This window comes from Camellia sinensis, chromosome 3, assembly GCF_055761805.1.
Source record: "Camellia sinensis isolate YWXY chromosome 3, ASM5576180v1, whole genome shotgun sequence".
NCBI lineage: Eukaryota > Viridiplantae > Streptophyta > Magnoliopsida > Ericales > Theaceae > Camellia > Camellia sinensis.
The window spans coordinates 209,992,206-210,017,409 of record NC_138963.1 but is presented as its reverse complement, the minus strand read 5'-3'; the positions used below and the strand labels follow the sequence as shown (position 1 = coordinate 210,017,409).

The window sequence follows — 25,204 nt, the reverse complement described above, 5'->3', positions numbered from 1 at the left end:
CTAATTTCAGAAACATTTTCACACACCCCAAACTTAACAGTTGCTAGAATAATTTGATAGAACAAACACATCACAAAATCTTTTCCAGATGGGGTAAAAGCGATGCCATTTTAAGAGAGCAAAGAAATAACAAAGACGATAACATACCCCAAACTTAACAGTTGCAAGGCCATAAAGCCTGGCAAAGTGGCGATAAAATCTAATATAAAAATAATAATAATTAAAAAAAAAAAAAAAAAGAGCACATTATGTGTCCTTCCAAATAACAGACCAAAAACTTGCCAAAATATGCAACATTTTTCAGAACCCACTGAACACAAAACAAGAAGGGCAAACTAGAGCGCATACACCAGTGCCCTTAGTTACGTTTTCTCCTCAGATATTTTGAGTTCTTTCCACGGGTCGAGGAGGGAGGGGTCATGCGGGTCAGTGGACGTATCTCTTCAATAACTCTGTAGATACTGACGTTCATGGAAATCGTATCATTGGTTCCACTGGCAAGCTCAAACAGACACACATCAAATTCTTCCAAGTTGTTTTCTACAGCAAAATTCCTCCAACCGCCAGTCAGTCCACCACCATAAACTCGGTAATAAAATCTGGCATGCCATGTGTTCTCTTTAACACATGTGTTCTCTTTGACACGGAGAATCACCTCTTGGCTCTTGCGAGGGAGATGGGAAGTCGCCCATTCAGAAGGAATTGACTGCATCAAACAATATTGCACATATGGCACTCAGTCAAGACATTTTCTAGCAAACTGCTATCGCAGTTGAAAACTTTTGGATTAAAAAAAAAAAAAAAAAAAAAAAAAAAAAAAAAAGGGAAAAGCACTGGAACATCTAAGATAATGACCAAATTCGGTACCAAATGAGACGTTACCATGTAGAATCCCTTGTACACATGTGAGGGTCGCATAACTACAATGAAGCTGTCTTTGGTTGATGATGCGTGCGCCATTTGTAACGCTTTGTCTTTCTCCTCCTCAGTTATACTTCTTCTGCTCGATACATATTGCAGAGGATAGGCCCCTACAGTTCCTTTTTTTTGTGCATCCAAATCATTCATAAATCAAACAACCAAACAAAACATGCTTACCCTCCAAAACAAACAACAGAACAAATTGAAAGCAAAATGCAATTCCAAGTTCTCAGCAAGGGACTCCAACTTATGTTACATAAACTCTTCAAAATAAATCAAATACTCATGTCAAACCCAACACTTGGACAAAGGTGTGGGATATATGTCCAATACTTTCATCATACTTCTTATATATTTATATTTAACACTACCATTATATGAATATATTGTCATATAATTGCTATAAAATGAGTAAAATGCCTTTTTGACAATATGTTATATATAATATAATTTTTTCTCACATAATAGATTAAAAATATATATATATGACCCAGCATACCCTTAAATGTGAGATTTGATGGGTCCGACCTCTACATCCACACCCAAACCTGTACATGAGTCCATGCAACAGACTCCAACCACTAGATGGCCACATGATTATGCAAAAGAATTTTGAAATAAAATTTGAAGATAAGCATAAGGTTACTGAAAATGAGAAGCTTACCGGGATTAACCTTTGGTCCCACAGCAGATGTAGAAGGTTCTCTACTTCTCATGTCCCACTTGGAATGATGAGGTCTACTAGAATTATCTCCCTTCCTAGTTCTTCCACGAAATCGCGATAGCACTGGCATAAGATTGTCATCCTTTCTCAGTCTTTTTGATGGAGTGCGGTCCACAACATAATGTGAAGAGTCATGCATAACTTCAACAGAACTCTCTCTCATGTTTTTCTTTGTCCGGCATCCACCATCTAGCTCTGTATGTCCGCATTTTCGGACAAAATACGAAGCTTCCCTCTCACATAAGCTCCGTCCATCAAATATTAAAACATCAAATCCTGAGTCCCCGTTGTATTTAAAGATCAAGACATCATCTTCTTCAAGAGAATGATTCTCCACAAATGTCTTCCAACCATGTTTGAAAAACAAGGTGTCCCCACTTGTGATTAGTCCTACATTCCACTTGGCACCACTTGGACCTTTAAGGGTTACATTTTCTGGTAATTTCTCTTTCAAATTGTTGGCAAACTTTTGGGGGATAGCCTGCAAAAATTTTAAAGAATTACTTTCCAGTTCAAAACTTTCAAAAACATTATAGGTATTTACTACAATACTATGTCCTGATCTTATAAAAAATTATTAATAATAATATTATGTTCTAAGCAAGACAAGGGAATTGAAACCCACTTAACCAAAAGCACAAATGACCACTGTATAAAACAGAATCTAACTAGAATGCCTAACAGCAAGAACTATGACGAAAGGAGTGAGGATCCTCTAGAATGATTGTTTGGATGGCTGAGATTTAATTCTACCAAAGTTGATCACTCTAAAAAAAATCACTCTAGAGGATCCCAACTCCGAGGAAAATATCATAACCAGAAGTAGCACTGTCCTAGTTTTCTACTGTCCTGACCAAGAGGACAGATGAACCAACAACTTCATATGGTTGAAAATATAATGAAAGCCTGATATTAAAAAGAAACATGATCAACAGATGATATGCCAATGCTTAAATAGCCAAGTTTCACTGAATCAGATTTACAAAAGAAGAAATGCAAGTTTTGATCAAAGCACCAAAGGATATGACAAACTTTGAGCACTACTCTTATTACCCATGATATTGTTTATCCCATTGTTTGCAAGTTCCAAGAGATTTTATATCAGATGAAATAGTACGATTTAGGGAACACATCTACAAACATGTCACTGATAATTGTTTATTAAGCAAATACTTAATCTAATGTTGTGTTTGGCATCATGGAATTGGAGGCCAACTTAGTTCAATTCCTGTTACAATTCCAAGCTTAGATTCTATGGTGCCAAACGCATTGCAAGTGAAATGATGATATGATTTCACCCCAAAGTTCTATGACTCAGCCCACAAATGCAGAGAAATGGTGGCCTAAAGAGTTCGCAAATGGAGTCATGGTAAAGTTGGGTACACTTAATAGATTTCTCTGTTTATCTCAGCAACAATTCCAAAATATGGGCACCTAAGATTTCATAAATGACTTCCAAATTTTTTTAGCATCATATATGGCAATAGCTATTAGTCATAAGTCATAATGGTCAATTCAATGGGATGGGACAGGCGAAAAACTATAACTACTTTGGCATGAGACTTGACTAAATTAAATATCAAGATTCAACAATGTAAAGCTCAAACTTGATCAACCTTAACCAACCCTTCTAGGTATGAGCTGAGCTAGAGCTCAACCAGGGGTGCCGCTAGGTGTATTAGTATGGGGTCAGCTGATCCCATCAAATTGAAAATGCATTTATAAGTTTTGAGTGATATTTCTTATGTGATCCCATCGAGCTAAATGAAAAGGCATATAAAAATAGAATATTAGGATCAATCTAGTGTTTTTGTTTACTATTTGAAGCCATGTTTGTTTAGCCTCTTAGATGATGAGATTGATTTAACAATCTGTGACACCACCAAAATTATGTTTGTTTTGTTTGTAATAAGAGTAATATTACAAACCCACACTTTTAACTCACAAATTCATCCACAATGATGTGGCAAGAGGGTGGAACTCTATATTATTAAATGTATAACAAATCAAAAATTCACACATGTAATATTACATCATTGTAGGTACAATTGTGGGCCTTTTTTGTCGATTTTAAACATTTTTCTTGTAATAAAATGTTATGATACCAATCCCCTAAAAGCCCAAAGGTGGGATTAGCATGGGGTTGGGATTGCTAATCCAATCCTAGAATTTTGGCATGATACCAATCCCCCAAAAGCCCAAAGGTGGGATTAGCATGGGGTTGGAATTGCTAATCCAATCGTAGAATTTGGAGGAGAAACGACAATATTAACCCCCAATTTAACCAACAAAGACAACTATAATCCCAACCAACTGATATTTTTTGAGTAATTTAATACATATAATCCCAACCAACTAATATCATTACATTATGCACAAACAAAACATTTTACCTTACATCTCCAACTTAATAACCACAACACTAATAATCTCATCATCAGTCAAGTCAATTCCACCGTACTCACAATCCCAATCAACCTCATCCGAAAACAAACATGTTATTAAATAAAATAAAAAATCACAAATTAGAATTCAGTTTTTCCAAATTGAGAGAAGTTGAAATTAAACAATTTTCATAAATAATTCTATGAAGTAGCAATTCTATCACTCTTTCACACACAACAACAAAGAGAGAGGAATAAGAAATAATTGTAGAACTCACGAGTTGCTGATCGAAACCGGTGGAGAGAAACTGACAGAAAAGAATGGACTGGAAATGGGTCCAATACATATCCTCTTCCCATTTCCTACAATTTCTGCACTCTTCTCCCATCTAATCTTTCTCCCAATCTGCCACTACCCTCTGAAATTTTCCCCAAACAAACAAGGGTTTTCAGAGTATCAGGAAACGAATTAAGAAATACTTTGAAATCTATCTAGGAAATTAAACAAAAAAAAATACTAAGAAAGAACAGCATAGAGAAGAATTTTGGATTTTCAAAAAAAAATTCAAAATGTGCAAGAGATCTGACTACTTATCAGTCTGTGCATGCATGTGAAATACTAATAAAGTTCTTTCTTTCCGATGTAGCGAAAAAAACTAAAATAAAGTTCTTAATTCATTACAACTCTTTACAAAGCCAAAATGCACATGCCTTTTCTGAAGAAAAGAAAAGGAAAGAAATCATTACAGAGAGAGAGAGAGAGAGAGAGAGTTACCCAAATCCCAATGAAACCCAGTAATTGGATGGAAGGAAGGAAGGAATGAAAGAAGGAGAATTGAGGGGTGGGAAAGGTAAAGTAATGAATGAATAAGCAGTAAGCAATTTTGATTGGATTTAATTTATTTGCATGTAGAAAGAAAGTAAATGAATGATGAACCAAACTCCTTTCCACGAGGCATCCATCAAAACTACACTTGGGAGCTGTTCCCGACACCCTCCCGCCAGTTGTCGTTTACGCTCCTCCGACTAATGTTAGAATTACCGATATATATTTTACATTTTATCCTTGTATTATTTTAATTTTTATATTTTTAATTAATTTAATTTTAATTTTAAATTTTATATTAATTTGATCAAATTAATAATATTATTAGGATTTTTTTTACCAAAAATAATCATTGAGTTAGTTGAATTTAACTTACCAAATTATTTGAGTTTACAATTTTTGCCTTAAAAACATGAAATATATTGTTCGTGTGCGTATTTTTTATTAAATAATATTAATAATTATAATTAATTTCATCAAATCGAAACAAAATTAAATATTTCTGATCAAAATCAAATTAAAATTAAAAAGACCAAAATATAATAATTATTAATATAATTTTCCCAAAGGAAAATTATCAAAAAAAATTATATAATATTTATATAGGTAAGACTCACATTTATGAAAATATTGTATCGAATTTTTATTTTATTTTTTTTCTCTCTAATATTTCTTGGCAGTGAGATAGAAAGAGATGTATGTTTTGAAAAGATTGTTAAAAGTTAGCTTTTAGATTTTAATCAAACTTTTTTGTTTTTTTAGAAAGTGATTTATGAATAAAAAGCTGCTTTGGACTTTTTTAGTTAATGTTTATTTATGATATTACATCACAATAAAATGATCAAATATCTCTCACCCAATTTAAAAAATTTACAATTTCACCCATGTGACTCATTTTGCAATTGAAAGGTAGTTGATGTAATTTCACATGCTGTGTTTTGCTACCTTCCCAAATGATTTGTAGCCAAAAAAAACTAAGTTGTTGGCTGTATTTTGAAGCTGCAAAATGTAACTTTTTACGAAAGAAAACTTTTTGACTTTTTATTACTTAGAAAATGTTTGGGATCTTCTTTTGAGAAAACTCCACCACTCTCACAGTGATGTGAACCAATAATGTGTTTGTATTTTTTTATTTTATTTTATTTTATTTTTCTCTTTTTTACTTAAACCAATCACAAGCGAATGGAGATTGTAGGGGTGATGTTTTGTAAGGGTTTAAATCATTACTGCTAAAAAAATAATAATAATCTTGAATCAAATTTTGAAAAATAAAATAAACTTATTATAAAAAAATAAAATAAAAAACTTATTCTAATAATGAAAATTAAATTTTGAATCAAATGTTTTTAAAAATACTTCCTCATTTGAAAACAGACTAATTTAGTAATTTTTTGACTATTTTGCTAAAATATGAGCTAAAAAAAATTAGTATGTTTAGAATGACTTATTGACTTTTTACGAAAAGATGTGTAAAAAGTAAAGAGAAAAGAGAATCTTTAACTTTTTGGTATGAATTATTGAATTTTTTAATAACTTTTTCACTTTTTAGCTAAACCGATAGCTTCCCAAACGAGGCCTTAATTTATCCCAAAATCTTCATTTAATCAATTCAGGTAAAAAAATAAGCTTCAATTTTTTATCATCAACAATTTTATCAAATTTAAGTGTAAAAATAAATAAATACCCTTTTGAGAAAGTCTTCCCGCGACCCAACTCCTTTGAAATTGATGAGGGTCTTGATGCATCATGCATCTCTCATTTGATGATTTTTTTTTTTTTAATTTAATTTGATGCATATTTGCTGAATTGTGTGGATTTTATTTTTACCAAATTTATATTTTTATCAAAATTTAAATTTGATAAAGAATTAGAAATTGTCCAATGCAATATAAATTAATAAATTTTGAAAAAAATTATCCATAACACTGCACATCATATTATTTTTAAAAAAAATGCTTAAGGTCACTAATTTAAGAACTTTAAAAGAACTCTAATTGGTAAGACCCATCTCCTAATGCAGCTTTTTCTTTTTTTTTATTTCTTTCTGTCTTTCATTGCCTAGCAATAGTACTGCTGATTTAGTGGTCTAAATCAAAACCCTTATTTTTACTATCTTGTTTGTTAACATTGTATTCGTCAGTCTCACACTGTAGGAGTGATTTGGAAAGAGAATTAGGCTAAAATAATATACTAAAAGACAAAATAGACTAAAATAGCTAATAAAACAAAATATCACATCCAATCCATAATTATTTCACTTTTTCTCTCTTATCCATCAAATCAACTATAAAAAAAAAACCAACCAGCTTTCCAACCAAATAACCAACTTTCCAAACAAAGCCAATATTGAAATAATGGGATTTCACATAAGATGCTAAAGCTACAAATGAGATTTCACAGAAGATGCTAAAGCAACAAATGAGTTAAGCTAAATCGAAACTTACTATCTTTGGAGTTGTTTGTTAAGATTTTAGTGATTCACCAACCTTGGGATTCAACAAGTAGAAAAATCCTCCTAGAAGATTTATTTAAAAATTAAAAAAAAATAATTAAAAAAAAAAACTATACTTTTCTTCCTTCTAAAACAATGATTTTGGTCAAAATAAGCAAACCCTAAACTCTCCTTTCTAAATACCAAGATCGTATCAAGCCTTGAACATTCTTATAGCTTCACTTACAGTTATGGCCATGACTCAATTTTCAAGAATTATTCAATGCTGGAAAATGGGAATTTTCCTGAGAAAATGAAGGGGAAATAAACAAAATAAAAGAGAAACTCTTGTTCAGGATCAAGGTTTAAATGCTTAGGCAATTTAACATTTTCCAAATTGGTACACCCTAAATCATTGTATCACTTCCAGTGATTAGGGCTAAGCATTGATCCTGACTTGATGAAGATTCAAACACAAATTTCCACAGATATACTTTCATCAGAATGCATGACAGAAGCCACTATAACACACTAAACCAGAGACACCCACCGATGTTTTCAACCTAATTACATCATGATTTCATCAATTTCCTTTACAGATTGTTCCACAGATGCACCAAAATTTCCTATACCACGATGAGCTCAAATCTGTGCTAGTCTTCTCTCTTGTCATCTCCAAAAAATGAAAACCACCCTGCACAAAAATGCTACCATGACGAGGTTAATTCACCAAAATGCACACAGGCAGAGAGATCAAGCTTTTTTAATCCTACTGAAAAATATAAAACTAAACTTCTGCATGAACAGTTGAAGAAATGAATGATATATCAGAGGTAACAGTTAAAGGTGATCGGGTGTTGTTTTGGAGCCATCGCTGCCTTCTTAATACCAATTTTTTCAAAGAGTCCTAAACAAAACCACTGCCAGACCTCTTTGGTAAGGCAACCACGTTTACAATTATTTAAATAAAATAAAAAGCCTATAACACTTACTACTCTATTCTCATTGGTTTCCCTTTCAGTTGACCAAAATTAAAATTCAACGGATGGCAACTAGTATTATGCCAACTCCATAATGATAATGAATAATAGATTCTACCCATACTTGTAAAAATCAGATCAATGTTGTGTTTTCAAGATTAGGAATATGGCAACAATCCAAAACACCCCCAAAAATACTTTAGTAGCAGCTTCCTTTATGCTACTGCCACTAGTTAAAGCCATCAAATTCCGCCAGAAAAGTCTAGTGGTGTGTTCATTCCGTAGACCATCTAAGGCATTTCACCATCATCCATTTTCTCCTTGAACTTCCTCTATTTCTTTTACCATGTCCACATGGATCAAGTTACACCTTCCTTGTTAATTGTGTTGGAACATGTGTGAAGGTAGAATCCTACATTGAATAAAAGTGTAAAAGATATGGGTCTTAATATACATTAGATGGGCTCTCCATTTATAGGTTTAAGCTTTTAAGTGGGTATGAGTTTCAAATAATGTATGTTGGGTCTTGATGTGGTGTTTGTGGACTCTGGAGCTTCTCCCTGATGAATTAGGCCAATATTGTTGTGCGCTTGTGAGCTCCCTGATTCCCTGACATCTGGTATTAGAGCCGATGGCAGACGATCTATGGGCGGGCTCTCTTGGAACATTGATGTTGTTGGCCTTGGGTTTTGCCCGAAGACATTCAATGCAGCAAGAAAAATCCATGACAACACTTGATGGAGTGAAAAAAATTCCTGGTGCACATGGCAAGGTTGAACCACAACAAGGTTCTCTCAATAGAGTATGGTGACTCACGATGGAATGTGTGCGGGTGGCGCAAGTTAGACTCAATGTTGGAGTGTTATAGATCAAGATTAAGGGGAGTGTGTATGATCTATGATAAACCTGTTGATAATAGATCACACTCGAAGAGGAGCAAGGCGAGGCCCAATGTTTAGTTCACACATGAGGGGGAGATTGTTGGAGCATATGTGTAGATAGAGTCCCACATCGGATAAAAGAGTAAAAAATATGGGTCTTAATATACATTAGATGAGCTCTCCACTTATAGGTTCAAGCTTTTAAGTAAGTATGAGATCCAAATAATGTATGTTGGGTCTTGATATGGTGTCTGTGGAGTCTAGATTTTCTCCCTGATGAATTGTGTCGGTGTTGCTGTGCGCTTGTAGGCTCCCTAATTCCTCGACAAATTGTTCTATGATGTACGTGGTCATACCATCTCAAGTGATTCTACTGTAACACGCTCATTATTTTATCTTTAACACAACCGGTCCTAAGCCCAAAGAAAGGAGGAAGGTTGTAGTAGGACAACACCAAAGCTTACAATGGCTAGGTCCATGAGGAACTAAAATAAACAACAAAAATAGCAACAACGGAAAAAAAAAAAAGGAATAAAGTATATATAATTGGAGAATAAACATTCCATGCCATGCAAAACCTTCAACAAGATAGATAGTTTACTAGCATTACAATAATGAAAAGCAGCCTTAGTTGACAAAATGGAATTGTTCCCTCCTAATGTATAGTTCGTTAATTTCATTTTATTTACTATCATTTTTGTTGGGAAGAAAATAAGAAGTCCCAAGAAAGTTGGTTTCCCCAAAATGTTGTTTGGTGTGAAAGATGTAAATCCTATTATACTGTATGGAAGAACCAGAAATTACGAAATTTGTTGGTAAAATAGAGAGAAAGCTGGATGGACTACAAGGCTTCCATATCCTTTTGACCACTAAATGACATAATAAGTATATCCTTCCACCATCATAGATTATTGTTTACCTCACCCAATAACAATGCCCCAACACCACCCTGGTGTCGACTCATAATCAGGAATAGAATATGAAAGGATAATACTATGCACATAAATATCTTTGAATAATCTAACCAACTACATTTCAAACATTTATTAGAACACATTTAACATAATTAAGAGGCAGAGATGTGCCTGCCGTATTAGATGCTGTCATGCATTTGTCAATAATAACCTTATCTCGTCAAACTCTCTTAATGATTGTCACTTTTGATCCAGAACCTAATTATTAGTCATTGACACATTTCCACAACCATACCCCTACTGACCTCTGTTAATGTGAAAAGAGAAAAAGGGAGGCAAGTTGCTAGAAAATTATATAGACAGTAAATTTATCACAATTCAGTTGCAAAGAAAGAACATAAAAAATCAGCATAATAGTGCCATCCTCAACCAACAATAGAAAAACAAATTTGACCAAAAAGGCACTGTCATGCGTAAAGCTAGCATATGGTATGGTTTTGTTGGCTTTAGCCTATAATGGCCACGACTAAAATTCATGCTTGTGCAGAAAGCAAACAGTAATTAAAATGTAAAAGCATCCATTATTAGAAGCAAAATCAGGTTGGCTGAACAATTCTCACCACAATATGACCAGTGGCAGTTAAAGTTCATTAGAAGTTACTTTTCCACTCTGATAGTCTAGCCCTTTCTTCCCAACCCCTGATATGTAGACCCGCATTTCACATATGCCAATAAGTTCAAAAATGCAGATATCTCCCATCTGAATGTCATTGCCACGAACAAAGGCCATCCATCCACCACAGAAAGTATGTAATGTTTGCACTCTTGTGGATGGAACTGAGTTCACAGTCCAACATTGCCCTCTTAAATTACGAAGGACAATCTCTGTTTTGCATGAGGGAAGGTGTGCCATAGAAAACTGATATGGGACTTTCTGTACATTGCAAAGCGAAAACCAGTCAGTTCAGGAAACCGGATAGTAAGAGATGATAGCATAAAAATAAAAAATAGTCCGAAGTCTGAACACATTGAGTTCACTAAATGGAGAAGAACGAACCATTATATTCACCAGGTTAGGAGATAATCCCATCAAAGGGTCTCTACTTCCAAATTCCAATAGAATACTACTTGAGGGCTTACTAAGTCCCTGCCTTGTGTCAGCAGGTCTGTCCTTTAGCCCCGAATAAATATGTGTGGTATTTGTTTTGATCTTCTAGTATTTGCTAATATATAAAATAAAAATCTCTACTAACAGACTTTTTAATGGAAAAACAATGTGGCTCCATAATGAACTAAAAAGAATTCTACTTGCTAATCATAAACTTCGTTTTTAAAACTTCTAAAATTTTAGTAATAATTGTAGAAATACATACAAAAATGTGCACACATAAATTGTCACCTTTAAAATAAAAATATGATCCCCATTCACCGCATGTCCTCGTCAATAAAATCCATTGAGTAGGCCTATGAGATACATGGAGACACATGTCCAACACACGACGTGGCATGTACATTTTTTTAATAATTTTTTTTCTCCACAAGGGAGGACTCAGCGGGGACACAAAGGGACATGTTTTGGGAATTTTCTTACCATGTTAAATGCGCGGAGGGACACGCTGTGCATTTCCTTCTAAGTTATGATTTCTTTGATCTTTTGGTTCTTCAATGTGACAAATCAATTTTAGCTAACATGATGCATAGGTATTATGGTCTATGGAGTGATAATATGCACTGACTGTTTTGTTGAACTTTGGTTTTATTTGAAAACAGAAAGGTAACTACTCACCAGAGTATATGAACCACTAATGTTGAACTTCTTCATGACTCTGACAAAGTGAGGAAGGTTCGAAACAAAAGATTGAGCCGCTCTTTTTTCTTCAGGTGCTGACTTCATTGACATGCAACCTCTTGTGTAAGAACCCTGATTCTCTTCTATGCTAATTTTGTTCCGGATTGCTGTTTCAATTATGTAGTTCAGATGTTCATTTGAGATAAGAAATGTAAGGTGTCAGAACAAATCTTGCATATAAAATTTGCGCAATGGGGGAGTATTAGAAACCTTACCCGATTTTCCACTGGCTTTTAATTGGGAGCAGAAAGCAGAACTTTTTGATGGTCTATCATTTGCTTTGTCCTCACGATTAAAGGCTTTCTTATCAGACATTTCAACCCTTGTTATCAATTGTAGAGAGACTTTACTTGCATTCCCTCTCATTTTCTTTGGCAGACGTTCAGAGATTTTATGTGGAGTAGCAGCACACCCATTGATTAACGCCTTAAAAGTTGGTTTACCATTTTGACACTCTAGCCCTTCCTTTCCAACATTAAGAATATACACACACAATTCACACTTTCCCACTAGTTCAAAAATACAGATGTCTCCCATGTTGATGTTATTATCACGAACAAAAGCCATCCATCCTCCACAGAAAGTATGAGACATGTGCACTTTTATAGTTGGGACCGAATTAACAGTCCAACTTTCTCCCTTCAGATTACGAAGCACAATCTTTACTTTGCATTTCGGAAAATGTGCCATAGAGAACTGATATGGGATATTCTGCATGAAAACCATTCATTAATTGACAGTTTATGGTAAGAGCTGTCAGCAGTAGAGAGAAAAAATCAAAAAGTTTAGTGATCCTAACGAAAGAACCACTGAGCCCCTCAAGTAGCTCAGCTTGCATATCAAATGAAGTTCCACAAGAAAGAGAAAAATCCAGTACATACCTTGTTTGCTATTATCTGCCACCATATTTCAATAAACCTATGAGGAACATCTTTGCAAACCATGACAAATGGAAAACGGTGCGAGATTCCTAGATGGGACCTCTACAAGGCACTCTCATTCCCTTAACGACTGGACTACATAGGGTTCGTTTGGGATATGGGTTGGCTTTTTAGTTATTTTAGCCTGAGGCTAAAAAATCTCGTTTGGAATAAGTTTTTTTATTTTTTTGACTTTTGTGAGAGAAAAAATGAAATGATTATAGTTTGAATGTGACATTTTATCTTATTGAGCTAAAAAGCTTACTTTGTCTTTTTGTGGCTATTTTAGCCAAAAGCCCTGTTTGGCTTTATGCCAAATGAAGGCATAGTTCGTTACTTCGTTTGGTATGGAGTTGAGTGTAGATGGTTCCAAGAAGCAGCTATCCAAACAAATGAAACAAGGGGAGAGCTATAAGCGTGTGGATGCACATAGAAAAACTCAGCCAACAGAAAAACTTCACTTGGTTAACACTTATAAGTTTATTGTCTTTCAACTACAATCTAGTTTTCTAAGGAAATAGATTTAATCAAAATATTGTTCGTTGTACACCAGACAGATCTTAAGTCAAAAATCAAAGAGAAACATAAGGTAACTACATACCAGAGTATATGAACCGCTAACATTGAACCTTTTCATAGTTTTCGTGAAATTAGGATAGCAGGAGGTAAATGACCGAGCAAGTCCTTCTGCTTCAGATGCTGACAATGTCAGCATGCATCTTGCCTCTGTTTAAGTTTTCAAAAGCTCAATTTAGTTTTGAATTCCAAGATGTGTGAATAACTCGTGTAAACATGTTCAGTGAAATTATTTCACAGATTGCAAGAAAGGTTATGGATAAGATTGGAATACGAAATATTAAGCATACCACAAACTTGGAATAACTCCTTTTCTTTTTCTTTTTTCTTTCTTCTTTCCCAGGAAGAAAAGTTAGATCATGATGGACTAATAGCTTGCACTTTACCTGAGTTGCCCTTGGGAACAATAGATTGAAGAGGCATAGCAACACTGACAGCATTCTTTGATGGGCTGCAGTAGTTTCCCGTTTCATGAGCATAAATGGTTGCTGGGCATATTTCAGTGGCAGATGCCACATCATCATGTTGCCATCCTTCTTGGTTCTTGGCTATGTATTCAGAATTGACTTGAGATCCTCGGATTTTCTTTGGCACATGTTCAAAAATACCATCCAGAAAAGAATCTCCACCTACCCTGTCTCTCTTTCTTCCCATAAGTTCATCAAACTGGTTGGGATCTTGACTGCATTCAGCATTAAATGCAGCTTCTTTCTCACAGGAACTATGATCAAAAACTTGCACCGTGAAACGCAAACTACCGTCATATCTGAATACCATCGTATCACCATGTACCATGAAGTGATCTTGCACAAACGCTGCCCACCCATCATGGAAGAATAAATTATCGTTGTATTGAATCAAGTCAACATGCCAAGTATTCCCACTGGGACCCAGCAATGAAACAGTTCCATTCGTCTTGCCTTCCAAGTGTTTTATGAATCTAGATGGAATTTTCTGTAAGAGAAACATTAGGATTGTGCCACTGTGCAACAGCGCAATAAAATTCCATCAAGAAACTAACAGAAAAGAGTCTAAGAGTATAAATCCATAAAATTAGTTTCCATATAGACATCAACCAAACCCGTGTAAGACAATTGTATTATTACATGTAACTTTAAGGGAAATTGATTTCTAATCTAACCCAATTTCAATCAGCCTAATAGGGCAACATATCGGCATAAGTTAATTTTACCAGTTACAGACAATAGTCTACCAGACCACTTTGTTAATTTAAAAACAATGCTTACATAGTCTAGTATATGAGTTCTATTAGGCAGTATACCGCATTTCTTATAAGAAAGTATTTAAAAAGCTAGAAATTGCATCAAGCAATGAAATAGCAGAAATCAAATGGTTTTCAACCTAGTTTCCTGAGATTTCACAACAACCTATATTTTCTACAAAGGTCCAAATAGAAATATTTGTCTCCAAAACCACAACAAAATAATCATACCACACAAACTTTTCTAGCTTATAATTAAATGCATTATCAAAATAGCAATTAACAATTTTGAGTTAGAGCCATACAAATTACAATTTTTTTTTTTTCCTATTTTTGTATTTTCTTTGGCTAGTTTCTCTGCAACTCTACATAATTAATAAATTACAATGATAATAAACCAGAGATTAGTATCCATTCACAATCATACCATAATTTTTTGCCAATAACGCATGCAAATAAAAATCAAAAACAATTTCTGCAAAAGAACCCTAAAAACATGTTCCTACAAAAATTAACAACATATTTAAATACATCTAGAAAGTGACTAAACAGAAGAAATTAAAATATTACCAGTCGTTCAGAGCTCGTAGTAGGGTTAAAACCCTCGAAGAAGTGAGGCCTCTTCGCATTCAACATCTCTCTCCCCCTCTCTCTCTCTCTCGCTAACAACAACACTCTTTCCACTCAACTGATTTTGTGCAACAACAAAACCCTAACAACAACCCAAGAAAAATCAATCATATTTTTTTCTCTCCCCTGAATCACATCTCGAGAGATGTAAGCACTAATTACTCTTCAAAGCCATTCATCAACACCAATTAATTTCGACGGGCATAACAAAAGGGAGATTGAGACAGAGAGAGAGAGAGAGAGAGAGAGAGAGGACTGGAAAGAAGGAAAAGGAAATTTGGGAGGAGAGAGAAAGCGAGCATTTAGTTTGTGCCAGAGAGAGAGAGAGAGAGAGAGAGAGGGAGTGATTGGAAAGAAGGAAAATAACATAAGAAAACTGTGGAGAGAGAGAGAGATAGGGAGAAGGAGAGAGGGCATTTATTAATTAATTTGCGCCGTTGGATTTCTAACCTGCGCTTGAATAGTGGGTCCATGAGGATGTAGACTGCCCCAGCTATTTGGCAGGGAATACCGATAATACCCCTGTGTGGCAGATTCAACTCCACTTGAAGAGTGGAGGCGTGTAGGTTACGCGATCGAAGAGAAAGTAAAAGAAGTTAAGGCTTTATTTTGAACTTGGGCTAGTTTTTTATTTTTTAACTATTTAATTTAGATTAAAAAATCTTGTTTGAGTTGAGTTTTTTTTATTTTTGTAAATTTTATGAGAAAAATAGTTAAATAATTATAATTTTAATGTAATAGTTTACTTTATTAATTTTTTAATCTATTTTATTTTATTTTATTATTTTAATTTTTTAGTCCAATGTCAAGAGGAGAAGGTTGCGTTTAGCACGCTACTTCAGAGCGCGTGATAACAGCACTGACAATGTACTTAAAATAGATACTCCCTCCGTCCCAAAATAAAGGTCCCTTTTGGGGAATCCAACTTTTTTTTGGTAGTACAATTATTGTACTTTTAAAAAGTTGGTTTTCCAAAATTACCCTTTGATAGTACACTTTTTTGGGAATATCAATGTCATAATTGTACTTTTTATATTATTTATGAATTTAAAAGAAGGGCAAAATGGAAAATTTATATTATTTTTGTACTTGATTTTTGAAGAGGGACTAATATTTTGGGACAATGAAAAATGGAATAAGGGACTAATATTATGGGACGGAGGGAGTATAAGCAGATTTGGTGGATCTTTACTGGGTAATTGGATCAACTTGTCATCTTTCGAATCCGACCCACCCGGTTTAAGCGGGTGGGCCTACTCTATGTCTTGCTGGAGCCTATTCCGGGTCTATTCACTTGAGTCCAACAATTCATTTTATAACATTTAAATAAATAATTGAAAAAATATCACATATTTTAATAAATTTATAAAAAATGTTAGGGACCTAAATATTTTACCAAATGTCTATGGAATTCACATCATATGGGTCTCATGTGGGTCCTACCACACCCATATGAGACATTTGATAAAATATTTGGGGTCCCTAGCATTACTCTAAATTTATTAAAAATTAATAACAAATTTTATAAATATTAATAATTAAAATATTAATTTTTTTTCATAAATCTGTAATTATTTTTCAAATGAAGAGATCTGGGTAAGTCTAGGGGATTTTTTTTTTTTTCTCTCTCTCCCTCTTTTTAAATATGACCTTCAGGTATAAAAATGTAAATTTGACTAGGTAAAAATTTCATATAAGCTGTTGATGAATTGAACAAGCACAACTTGCAAAGCACCCAATTTTTCCATAATGGCGTTCCATTAGTGCTAATTTTTGTTATTTTGATTTTGTTTTGTTTTAAAAAGAGAAAATTACATACAGGTGAGAATTAAAAAAAAAAATTATCAACACATGGAACTTGCATCCATCCCCACAACCTTTCATTTATATCCACACACTTGCACTCTCCATGTGTTTGTAATTTTATCCCCAACTCCCACTTGCATATAGTTTTCTTTTTAAAAAATATATGAATAATTATATTGACTTTTTTGGAAACACTCTTTGGTAGAGTTTTTGAAATTTAATTCTTGCCATTAGTTTGAATGTGTTGTTTGGTTACAGTTTTAAAAAATTAATTCTACACCCACTTTTCAAAACACTTTTTAAAACACTAACTTTTTAATATTATATGTAACATCACTCAATTCAAACTCTTTTTAAAATTCATAACCAAATAAATATTTCACACTCAAATTATAATTTCAAAACTCACAAACTCAAAATACAATTATATTCTCAAATCATAATTTTAAAATTCTACTAAACGCAACCTTTATTTCTAAATTACATGACAGTGTAATAGAATTTATATACTTTTTAATAATAAGAGATAAACTGGTCCAAGATCAAATGAGAAAGGTGTATCTAGGGGTGTGCGCGGTGCGGGTCGGTGCGGTTTGAGAGAAAAATAGAAACCGTATGGCGGGTGGCGGATTGATAAAAGTGTCACTAGAATTTGCCATTTTCCTTATCAAAAACCGGCGGTTCGGTTGGCAAATAATGGCGGATTTGCCTTGGCGGTTCGGGCGGGTTGGCGGTTTATAAAAAATATAATTCAAATTACAAAACTTAAATCAAAGAGTAAAAAAAATACTAGAGATATCGTGATGTTAAGCATCTTGCGAAGCTTTCTTCTTATGCAGCAAGTGTAGCAACAACATGATAATATCAACGACTATGCCATCAGTTCATTACAAGCATCTGTGGAAGCTACAGTGATCAAATGCAATATATAAAATTCCCCTTGAGCAGTAATGTAATATTATATTCTAAGGTATAGAACAACAAGTAAACTTAAGTAAAAAAGAATTTTTAGAATCCTATAAAACATGATTTAATAGCGGTGCGGGTTGGTGCGGTTTGGAAGAAAAATAGAAACCGGCGGATTGATAAAAGTGTCACTAGAATTTGCCATTTTTCTTACCAAAAACCGGCGGTTCGATTGACAAATAATAACGAATTTGCCTTGGCGGTGCGGTTCGGTGCGGTTTTGGCGGTTTCGGCGGTTTCGGCGGTATTATGCACACCCCTAGGTGTATCTCAAATTATGCCCCCACATTCTATCAAACCAAACGAGCTAATTCAACAGTCATCCATGTATATATATAACCGGAATGTGAATGAGTCAATCCTAGTGAAAAATAGAGATTGATTATTTATCCGCTATTTTGAGAGTTCTTCTAATTATGAACTATTTTGTATTTCTTTTTTTTTTTAAGATAGTTAACAGATTAAACTAAGCCTGTGTTTGGCAAGTGGGTTTGCAGGTTTTTTTTAGTTATTTTAGCCACAAAAAACAAAATAGACTATTTTAGCCATAACAAACAAAACATCACATCCAACCCATAATCATTACATTCTCCTCTCACAAAAAAACTCAAAAAAACCAAAAAGTCAAAAAGCCCTTCCCAAACCAAGCTTTTAAGCCCAGGCTAAAATAGCCAAAAAAGTCAAAAAGCCAAAAAACCAACCCACTTCCCAAACGGAGGCTAAGAAAGCCCAGAATTGATAGCTTCCGCAGCTACAATAGAAACTACCTCTGATGGCACCTCAGTCATCCAAACCCGAAGCCCAATGCCATGCACCAACCCTGCCATCCGTGCCAACCAATGAGCAACCTCACTGCTAGTACGCCGAACATGAGTCACACTCCAAGAACGAAAGGCCAAACACTCCTCCATCACTCCATGGAGAACAATTCCAATAGCAGAAAGCGAAGAATTTTGCCTCTGTAAAGTTTGCGCCACTATCGTAGAGTGTCATAGAGTCCCCTTCAAATTGCACATCCTGAAGAGCTAGTTCTTGAACAAAACTAACCGTCCGAGCAGCCACATATGCTTCAGCACAATCAGCCCCTACCCAAAAAGTCCTCTGTTCGGACAAAGCTGCAATAACATCCCCATTGGAGTCCCCAACAACCACACCAATTCCAATCGACTGTTGACAATCAAACACCGCACCATCAAAATTCAGCTTATAAATACCCGCTGCTGGAGCCTTCCATGTGGCCAAACCAAACCTCTGCCCCACCCCTAAAACCCGTTCAGTAACTGAAGTGAAATCACGAAGAAGATCAAACGCAGATTGCACTATATCCTTCACCGGGTTATCCTTCAAGATCATATTTGATTCACAAGATTAATAGTGAAGTATTAATAATCCTATTAAATTAATGTGGTATTCATTATCCAATTAGATTAATATCCATTGGATTAATAATCCTACCACTACCCCATTACTAATAATCCTACAAATTTGTTGGATTAATTATTTATTGAATTAATAATCCTAAACCAAAATGTTAAAACAAATATAGGATAATTGGGCTTACGGATTAATAATCTCAATCCCATTCTCTAATCCACCCAATCAAACATGCCACAAGGATTTGCCCACCCACATAACAAATGTTAGAAATGGTTTTGAAAGTTTTGAAAAAATCAGATTTTTCCTTTACTTTGATCTAATTTTTAAGTGGAAATTATGTGTCAAAGTTGGCGGGTCTAAATAGTAACGCATTTTATGTCGCGTTGTGATTCACGTGATATATTTGGTTGCTCAAAATCATTATCAGGTGAATAGAAAATTAAAGTCAAAGATAGCTCTATAGAAATGGTGTTTTTTGTGAAATTTCCTAAAAGTTTGAATAAATAGGTAGCCTCTCATTTGATATTTTTATTTCAATTTTCGTCCACAATATTCTGCAATTTCTCTCTACATTTTGCTATGTTATTTTCTTGTGAGAAAGAGTGTAAACACAGAGTGTGTTCGTTGTACAAACAATTTGTAGTATTGCTATTGTTTGTTGTTGATCATTTTATTCTGGGAGATAGACGTCCACAATCTGAAAGCACCGTGGAGAGGACGAATCTGCCTTAAGGGTACAGTGTTAAACACTAGACTTGATCAGAAAATATGTTCAAGAAATTAATTTGGTAAGTAATTAATTTATTTTCTGTTTTATTATTTTTCTGTTTCAGATTTTCATTTTGTTTTTATAACAAAATAAAAAATTTCTTTTAATTATTTTATTTTATTTTCTGGTTTGATTTTTGTAATCAAACGATCTCTCTCTTATCCTTTATTTTTTCTATATTCCGTTTGTTTTTATTTCATTAAATACAATGAAAATTGTCTAACAATCTTAAGACAGATTAATTTTTGGGGTGTTCATTGTATTTATTTTTCTGTGCTTTCACAAAGTGATATTCTGGTTGAAAAATACAAATAGTAGTAATATACTGTCTGACAAATAGTAGTAACATACTATTTATTTTCTTTAACAACTAGTAGTAATATACTGGTATCATTAACAATTGCAGAATATTAATTTGTGTAACAGAAAATTATTGTGATATTTTATTTTTCTAGTTTTAGTAACAAGAAAAGTAAGATTATTTTATGTTATAATTTATTTTCTGGTTTTAGTAACCAGAAAATTAATTTGTATTTTGAATTTTTTCTGATTTTTGTAATCAGATATTACGGCTACTGCAACTGAAACTGCAACTGGGAGTGGTACTCCAATTGTTACACTGACTCTGGTCCCTATCCGAAACCATGTTCAAGTTCTAATAAATCATGGAGAAAAATCGAAAAAATTTAATGATACTGAGTTTAAGAGATGGCAGTAGAAAATGGTGTTTTATCTTACCCGATTTCTGGCCCGGTTTATCCGTGAAGAGGTCCAGCGCTTAAAGATGGTGAAAGTGATCGGTAAGTTGTTACCACTGTGGACGCTTGGAAACATCTGATTTCCTGTGCAGAAACTACATCCTCAATGGCCTTAACAACATACTATATAATGTTTACAGCCTTCTGAAAACAATAAAAGAATTATGAGATTCTTTAGAGAAAAAATACAAGACAAAGGATGCTGGTACAAAGAAATTTGTTGTTGGCAAATTTCTAAACTTCATTATGGTAGACTCCCAAATGGTAATTTCTCAAGTTCAAAATTTTCAAGTAATTTTGCATAATATTCATTCTGAAGGTACATCTCTTAGCGAGTCTTTTCAAGTCGCTGCTTTAGTGAAAAAGTTACCACCAGCTTTGAAAGATTTTAAAAATTATTTAAAACATAAACGCAAGGAGATGACCATGAATGAATTGATTGTAAGATTGAGAATTGAGGAAGATAACCGAAAAAGTGAAAAGAGAAATAGTAAAAATCTCATTGAATTTAAGACTAATGTAGTTGAACAAGTGCACAAATCACATAATAAAAAGAGGAAGTTTACCGGAGATGGTCCTAAACAAGACAACAACAATGACAATAAAAAGTTCAAAGGTAAATGCTTTAACTGTGGCAAGACCGGACATTTAGCTTTTGATTGCCGCCGCCCTAAAAAAGATTGCGGAAATACAAGCAAGAAGACCACCAATCAAGCCAATGTAACAAAATTAGATTACATCTCTGACAGGGTAAATGACGTCAATCTCTCTGATGTGGTGTCTATGGCTAATTTGGTTAGAAATCCCAAGAAATAGTAGGTTGACACTGGAGCAACTCGTCACATTTGTGCGGACAAGAATATGCTCACTACCTACCTACAATGAGGCTGCAAATGGTGAACAACTTTTCATGAAAAATTCTTCTACTTCCACTGTGGCTGGACAAGAAAAAGTGATCTTGAAGATGACATCAGGAAAGGAACTTACCCTCAACAACGCACTGCATGTACCAGACATCCGAAAGAATTTAGTTTCTACACCTTTGTTAAGTAAAAATGGTTTTAGGCTTGTATTTGAGTCTGATAAATTGGTATTAACAAAGAGTGGTATGTATGTTGATAAGGGATACATGAGTGATAGTCTCTTCAAGTTGAATGTAATAACAGTTGTACCAAAACTTACTATTAATGAGAATAATACATCTTTTGTTTATATTCTTGAGTCGAATTTATGGCATGGTAGATTACGACATGTAAATTTTGATGCTTTGCGTAGATTAATTGGTTTAAATTATATACCAAAATTTGAAATTGATCTTAATCACAAATGTGAGATTTGTGTATAAGCTAAACTAACTAAGGCTCCATTTAAATCGATTGAAAGAAAAACTGAACCTCTAAAATTAATTCATACAGATGTATGTGATTTTAAATTTGTTCAAACTAGATGAGGCAAAAAGTATTTCATAATATTTATCGATGGTTACATAAGATATTGTTATGTATACTTACTTAAAAATAAAAATGAAGCCTTAGAAATGTTTAAACTTTACAAAATTAAAGTTGAAAATCAACTTAGAAAAACCATTAAAATGGTTAGAAGTGATAGAGGTGGGGAATATGATGCACCATTAAATGAATTTTGTGCACAACATGGCATTATTCACCAAACTACAGCACCCTATTCTCCACAACAAAATAGAATTGCTGAAAGGAAGAATAAAACCCTTAAAGAAATGATGAATGCCATATTACTAAGTTCAGGCTTACCGCATAACTTGTGGGGGGAAGCAATAGTGTCTGCTAATTACATTCTTAACAGAATACCCCACAAAGAAAACCAACAGCACTCCTTATGTATTATGGAAAGGTCGACCACCTTCCTATAAATACTTAAAAGTGTGGGGTGTTTGGCAAAGATAGAAGTTCCTTTCCTAAAAAGACTAAGATAGGACAAAAAACAGTGGATTGTGTGTTTATTGATTATGCTCAGAATAGTAGTGCATATCAGTTTCTGACTTATAAATCAAAAATACCTTATATAAATGTGAACACTATTATAGAGTTAAGGAATACTGTGTTTTTTGAACATGTTTTTCCTTACAAAAATTAAGTTCACAAAAAAGAACTTATGATTGTACACAAAGTCAAGAGATTAATGACAATCAAACATAAGAGACTAGTAATGGTCTCAACCAATAGAATTTAACTGTTGATGAATTAAGACGAAGTAAAAGAGCAAGAACATCAAAATCCTTTGGTCTAGATTTTCTGACATACCTATTAGAAAATGAACCTCAAAGCTTTAGGAAGCAATGACAAGTCCTGAAGCACCTTTGTGGAAGCTGTTAATAATGAAATTGAATTCATTATGCAAAATCATACTTGGGAATTGGTGGATTATCCACCTGGTTCTAAACCTCTTGGATATAAATGGATATTCAAGAGAAAAATGAAAGCATATGGTTCAATAGACAAGTATAAAGTAAGACTTGTAGTAAAATGTTACAGACAAAAGGAAGGTTTGGACTATTTTGACACATATTCTTCTGTGACAAGAATAACATCTATCCGCATGCTTATTTCCATAACAACGTTGTATAATTTAGAGATACATCAAATGAATGTTAAGATAGCTTTCTTGAACGGTGATCTAAATAAAGAGATCTATATAGAGCAACTCGAAGGGGTTGTAGTGCCAGGGCAAGGAAAGAAAGTTTGTCAGTTTGTAAAATCTCTTTATGGATTAAAACAAGCACCTAAGCAATGGCATGAAAAATTTGATCATGCTATGCTTACTAATGAATTTAAGATAAACGAATATGACAAGTGCGTCTATGTTAAAAACACAGACAAAGGTTATGTCATCGTTTGTCTTTATGTGAAGATGACATGCTTATTATTGGAAGCAGTCAAAACATGATCAAATCAACTAAGCAAATGCATAACAAAAGCTTTGATATGAAAGATATAGTGGTCGCAGATGTAATATTATGAATGAAAATTACTAAAACATTTTACGGATATGCATTATCTCAATCACATTATATTAAGAAAATTCTTGGTAAATTTATCAAGGATAATATGAATGTAGCTAGAACACCTGTAGACATCAGTCTTTATTTATCAAAAAATAAAGATGATGCGATGTCTCAATTAAAATACTCCCAAATCATCGGAAGCCTAATGTATCTAATGAATTGTACTCGTCCTAATATATCTTATGCTGCCAGTAAATTGAGTAGGTACACTAGTAACCTCGAAAAGACCATTGGAAAACGATCATTCGGGTTCTTAGATATCTAAGATTTACCCGTGATCATGGTTTGAACTTTACTCGATATCCAGCAGTACTCGAAGGTTATTGTGATGCCAATTGGATATTAGATACTAAAGATTCAAAATCCACTAGCGAATAAATCTTTACTCTGGGAGGCGCTGCTGTTTCTTGGAAATCCATGAAACAAACATGCATCGCACGTTCCACAATGGAATCTGAGTTCATTGCTTTAGACAAAGCAGGAGAAGAAGTAGAATTGCTTCGTCACTTCTTAAAAGACATTCCAATATGGCCAAAACTTGTGCCAGCTATCTGCATTTGTTGTGATAGTCAATCTGCAATAGGCAGGGCATAGAATCATATGTATAATAGTAAGTCACGATATATTCGTCGTCGACATAATACCGTAAGGCAATTGCTCTCAAATGAAATAATCTTAATAGATTATGTAAAATCTAAAAAGAATATTGCAGATCCGTTAACAAAAGGTTTGACAAAAGAGCAAGTGTATAGCTCATCGAAGGAGATGGGATTAAAGCCTATTACATAAAAGTCATCATAATAGTAACCCTACTTATATGACTGGAGATCCCAAGAACTAAGTTCAAAGGGACAACTAAGTTATGTGTAGCTCGCCATATATCACCAAGGGATTAAAATTCCCTACCCATTCCTACGGTGAGAGTGATATCTGCAACATGTGTTGTATGTAGGGGTTTAAGGATAAACTTAGTTTTTAATGATTACTTATATCTTGATTTAGGCATAAAATCAAGATGAGTATAAGAGATACTCACAATAAGAATCATCTATATGAGTGTCGAACTAGGGTCGGTTCTATGAGAATGAAGAGGCTAAATTCTCTAGAAGCACTCATGAACAACCAGGAGTGTTCAAGGCCAAAATGAACACAACCGTGAGAACCACAATGTGTCAGAAGATATTTTGTATGAAATCTATTGTCTTGGCTTGCACAAACGGCTAAACAATT

The 25,204-nt window shown here is 34.0% G+C and overlaps 1 protein-coding gene across 1 annotated transcript; it reads right to left on the bottom strand.

The window, feature by feature from the left end:
• Positions 1-89: 89 nt before the first annotated feature.
• On the bottom strand, positions 90-15,668 carry LOC114264638 (B3 domain-containing protein Os12g0591400). Its single transcript, XM_082918799.1, has 10 exons — positions 15,199-15,668; positions 13,793-14,388; positions 13,432-13,556; positions 12,126-12,621; positions 11,848-12,017; positions 10,705-10,995; positions 4,308-4,418; positions 1,586-2,126; positions 883-1,040; positions 90-706 (listed from the first exon to the last, which is right to left on the bottom strand). The coding sequence occupies exons 1-10, from the start codon at positions 15,255-15,257 to the stop codon at positions 359-361; spliced, it is 2,895 nt and encodes a 964-aa protein (XP_082774925.1). The 5' UTR covers positions 15,258-15,668; the 3' UTR covers positions 90-358.
• Positions 15,669-25,204: the final 9,536 nt, after the last annotated feature.

What these genes read in the sequence shown, in the direction of transcription:
- LOC114264638 (XM_082918799.1), bottom strand. Translation starts at nt 15,257, where the DNA reads ATGCGAAGAGGCCTCACTTCTTCGAGGGTTTTAACCCTACTACGAGCT. An exon ending in TTAGCGGTTCATATACTCTG is followed by an intron (nt 12,622 to 13,431) that starts GTATGTAGTTAC and finishes GTTTTCATGCAG; the next exon opens with AATATCCCATATCAGTTCTC. An exon ending in AAAAGCCAGTGGAAAATCGG is followed by an intron (nt 12,018 to 12,125) that starts GTAAGGTTTCTA and finishes TAATTGAAACAG; the next exon opens with CAATCCGGAACAAAATTAGC.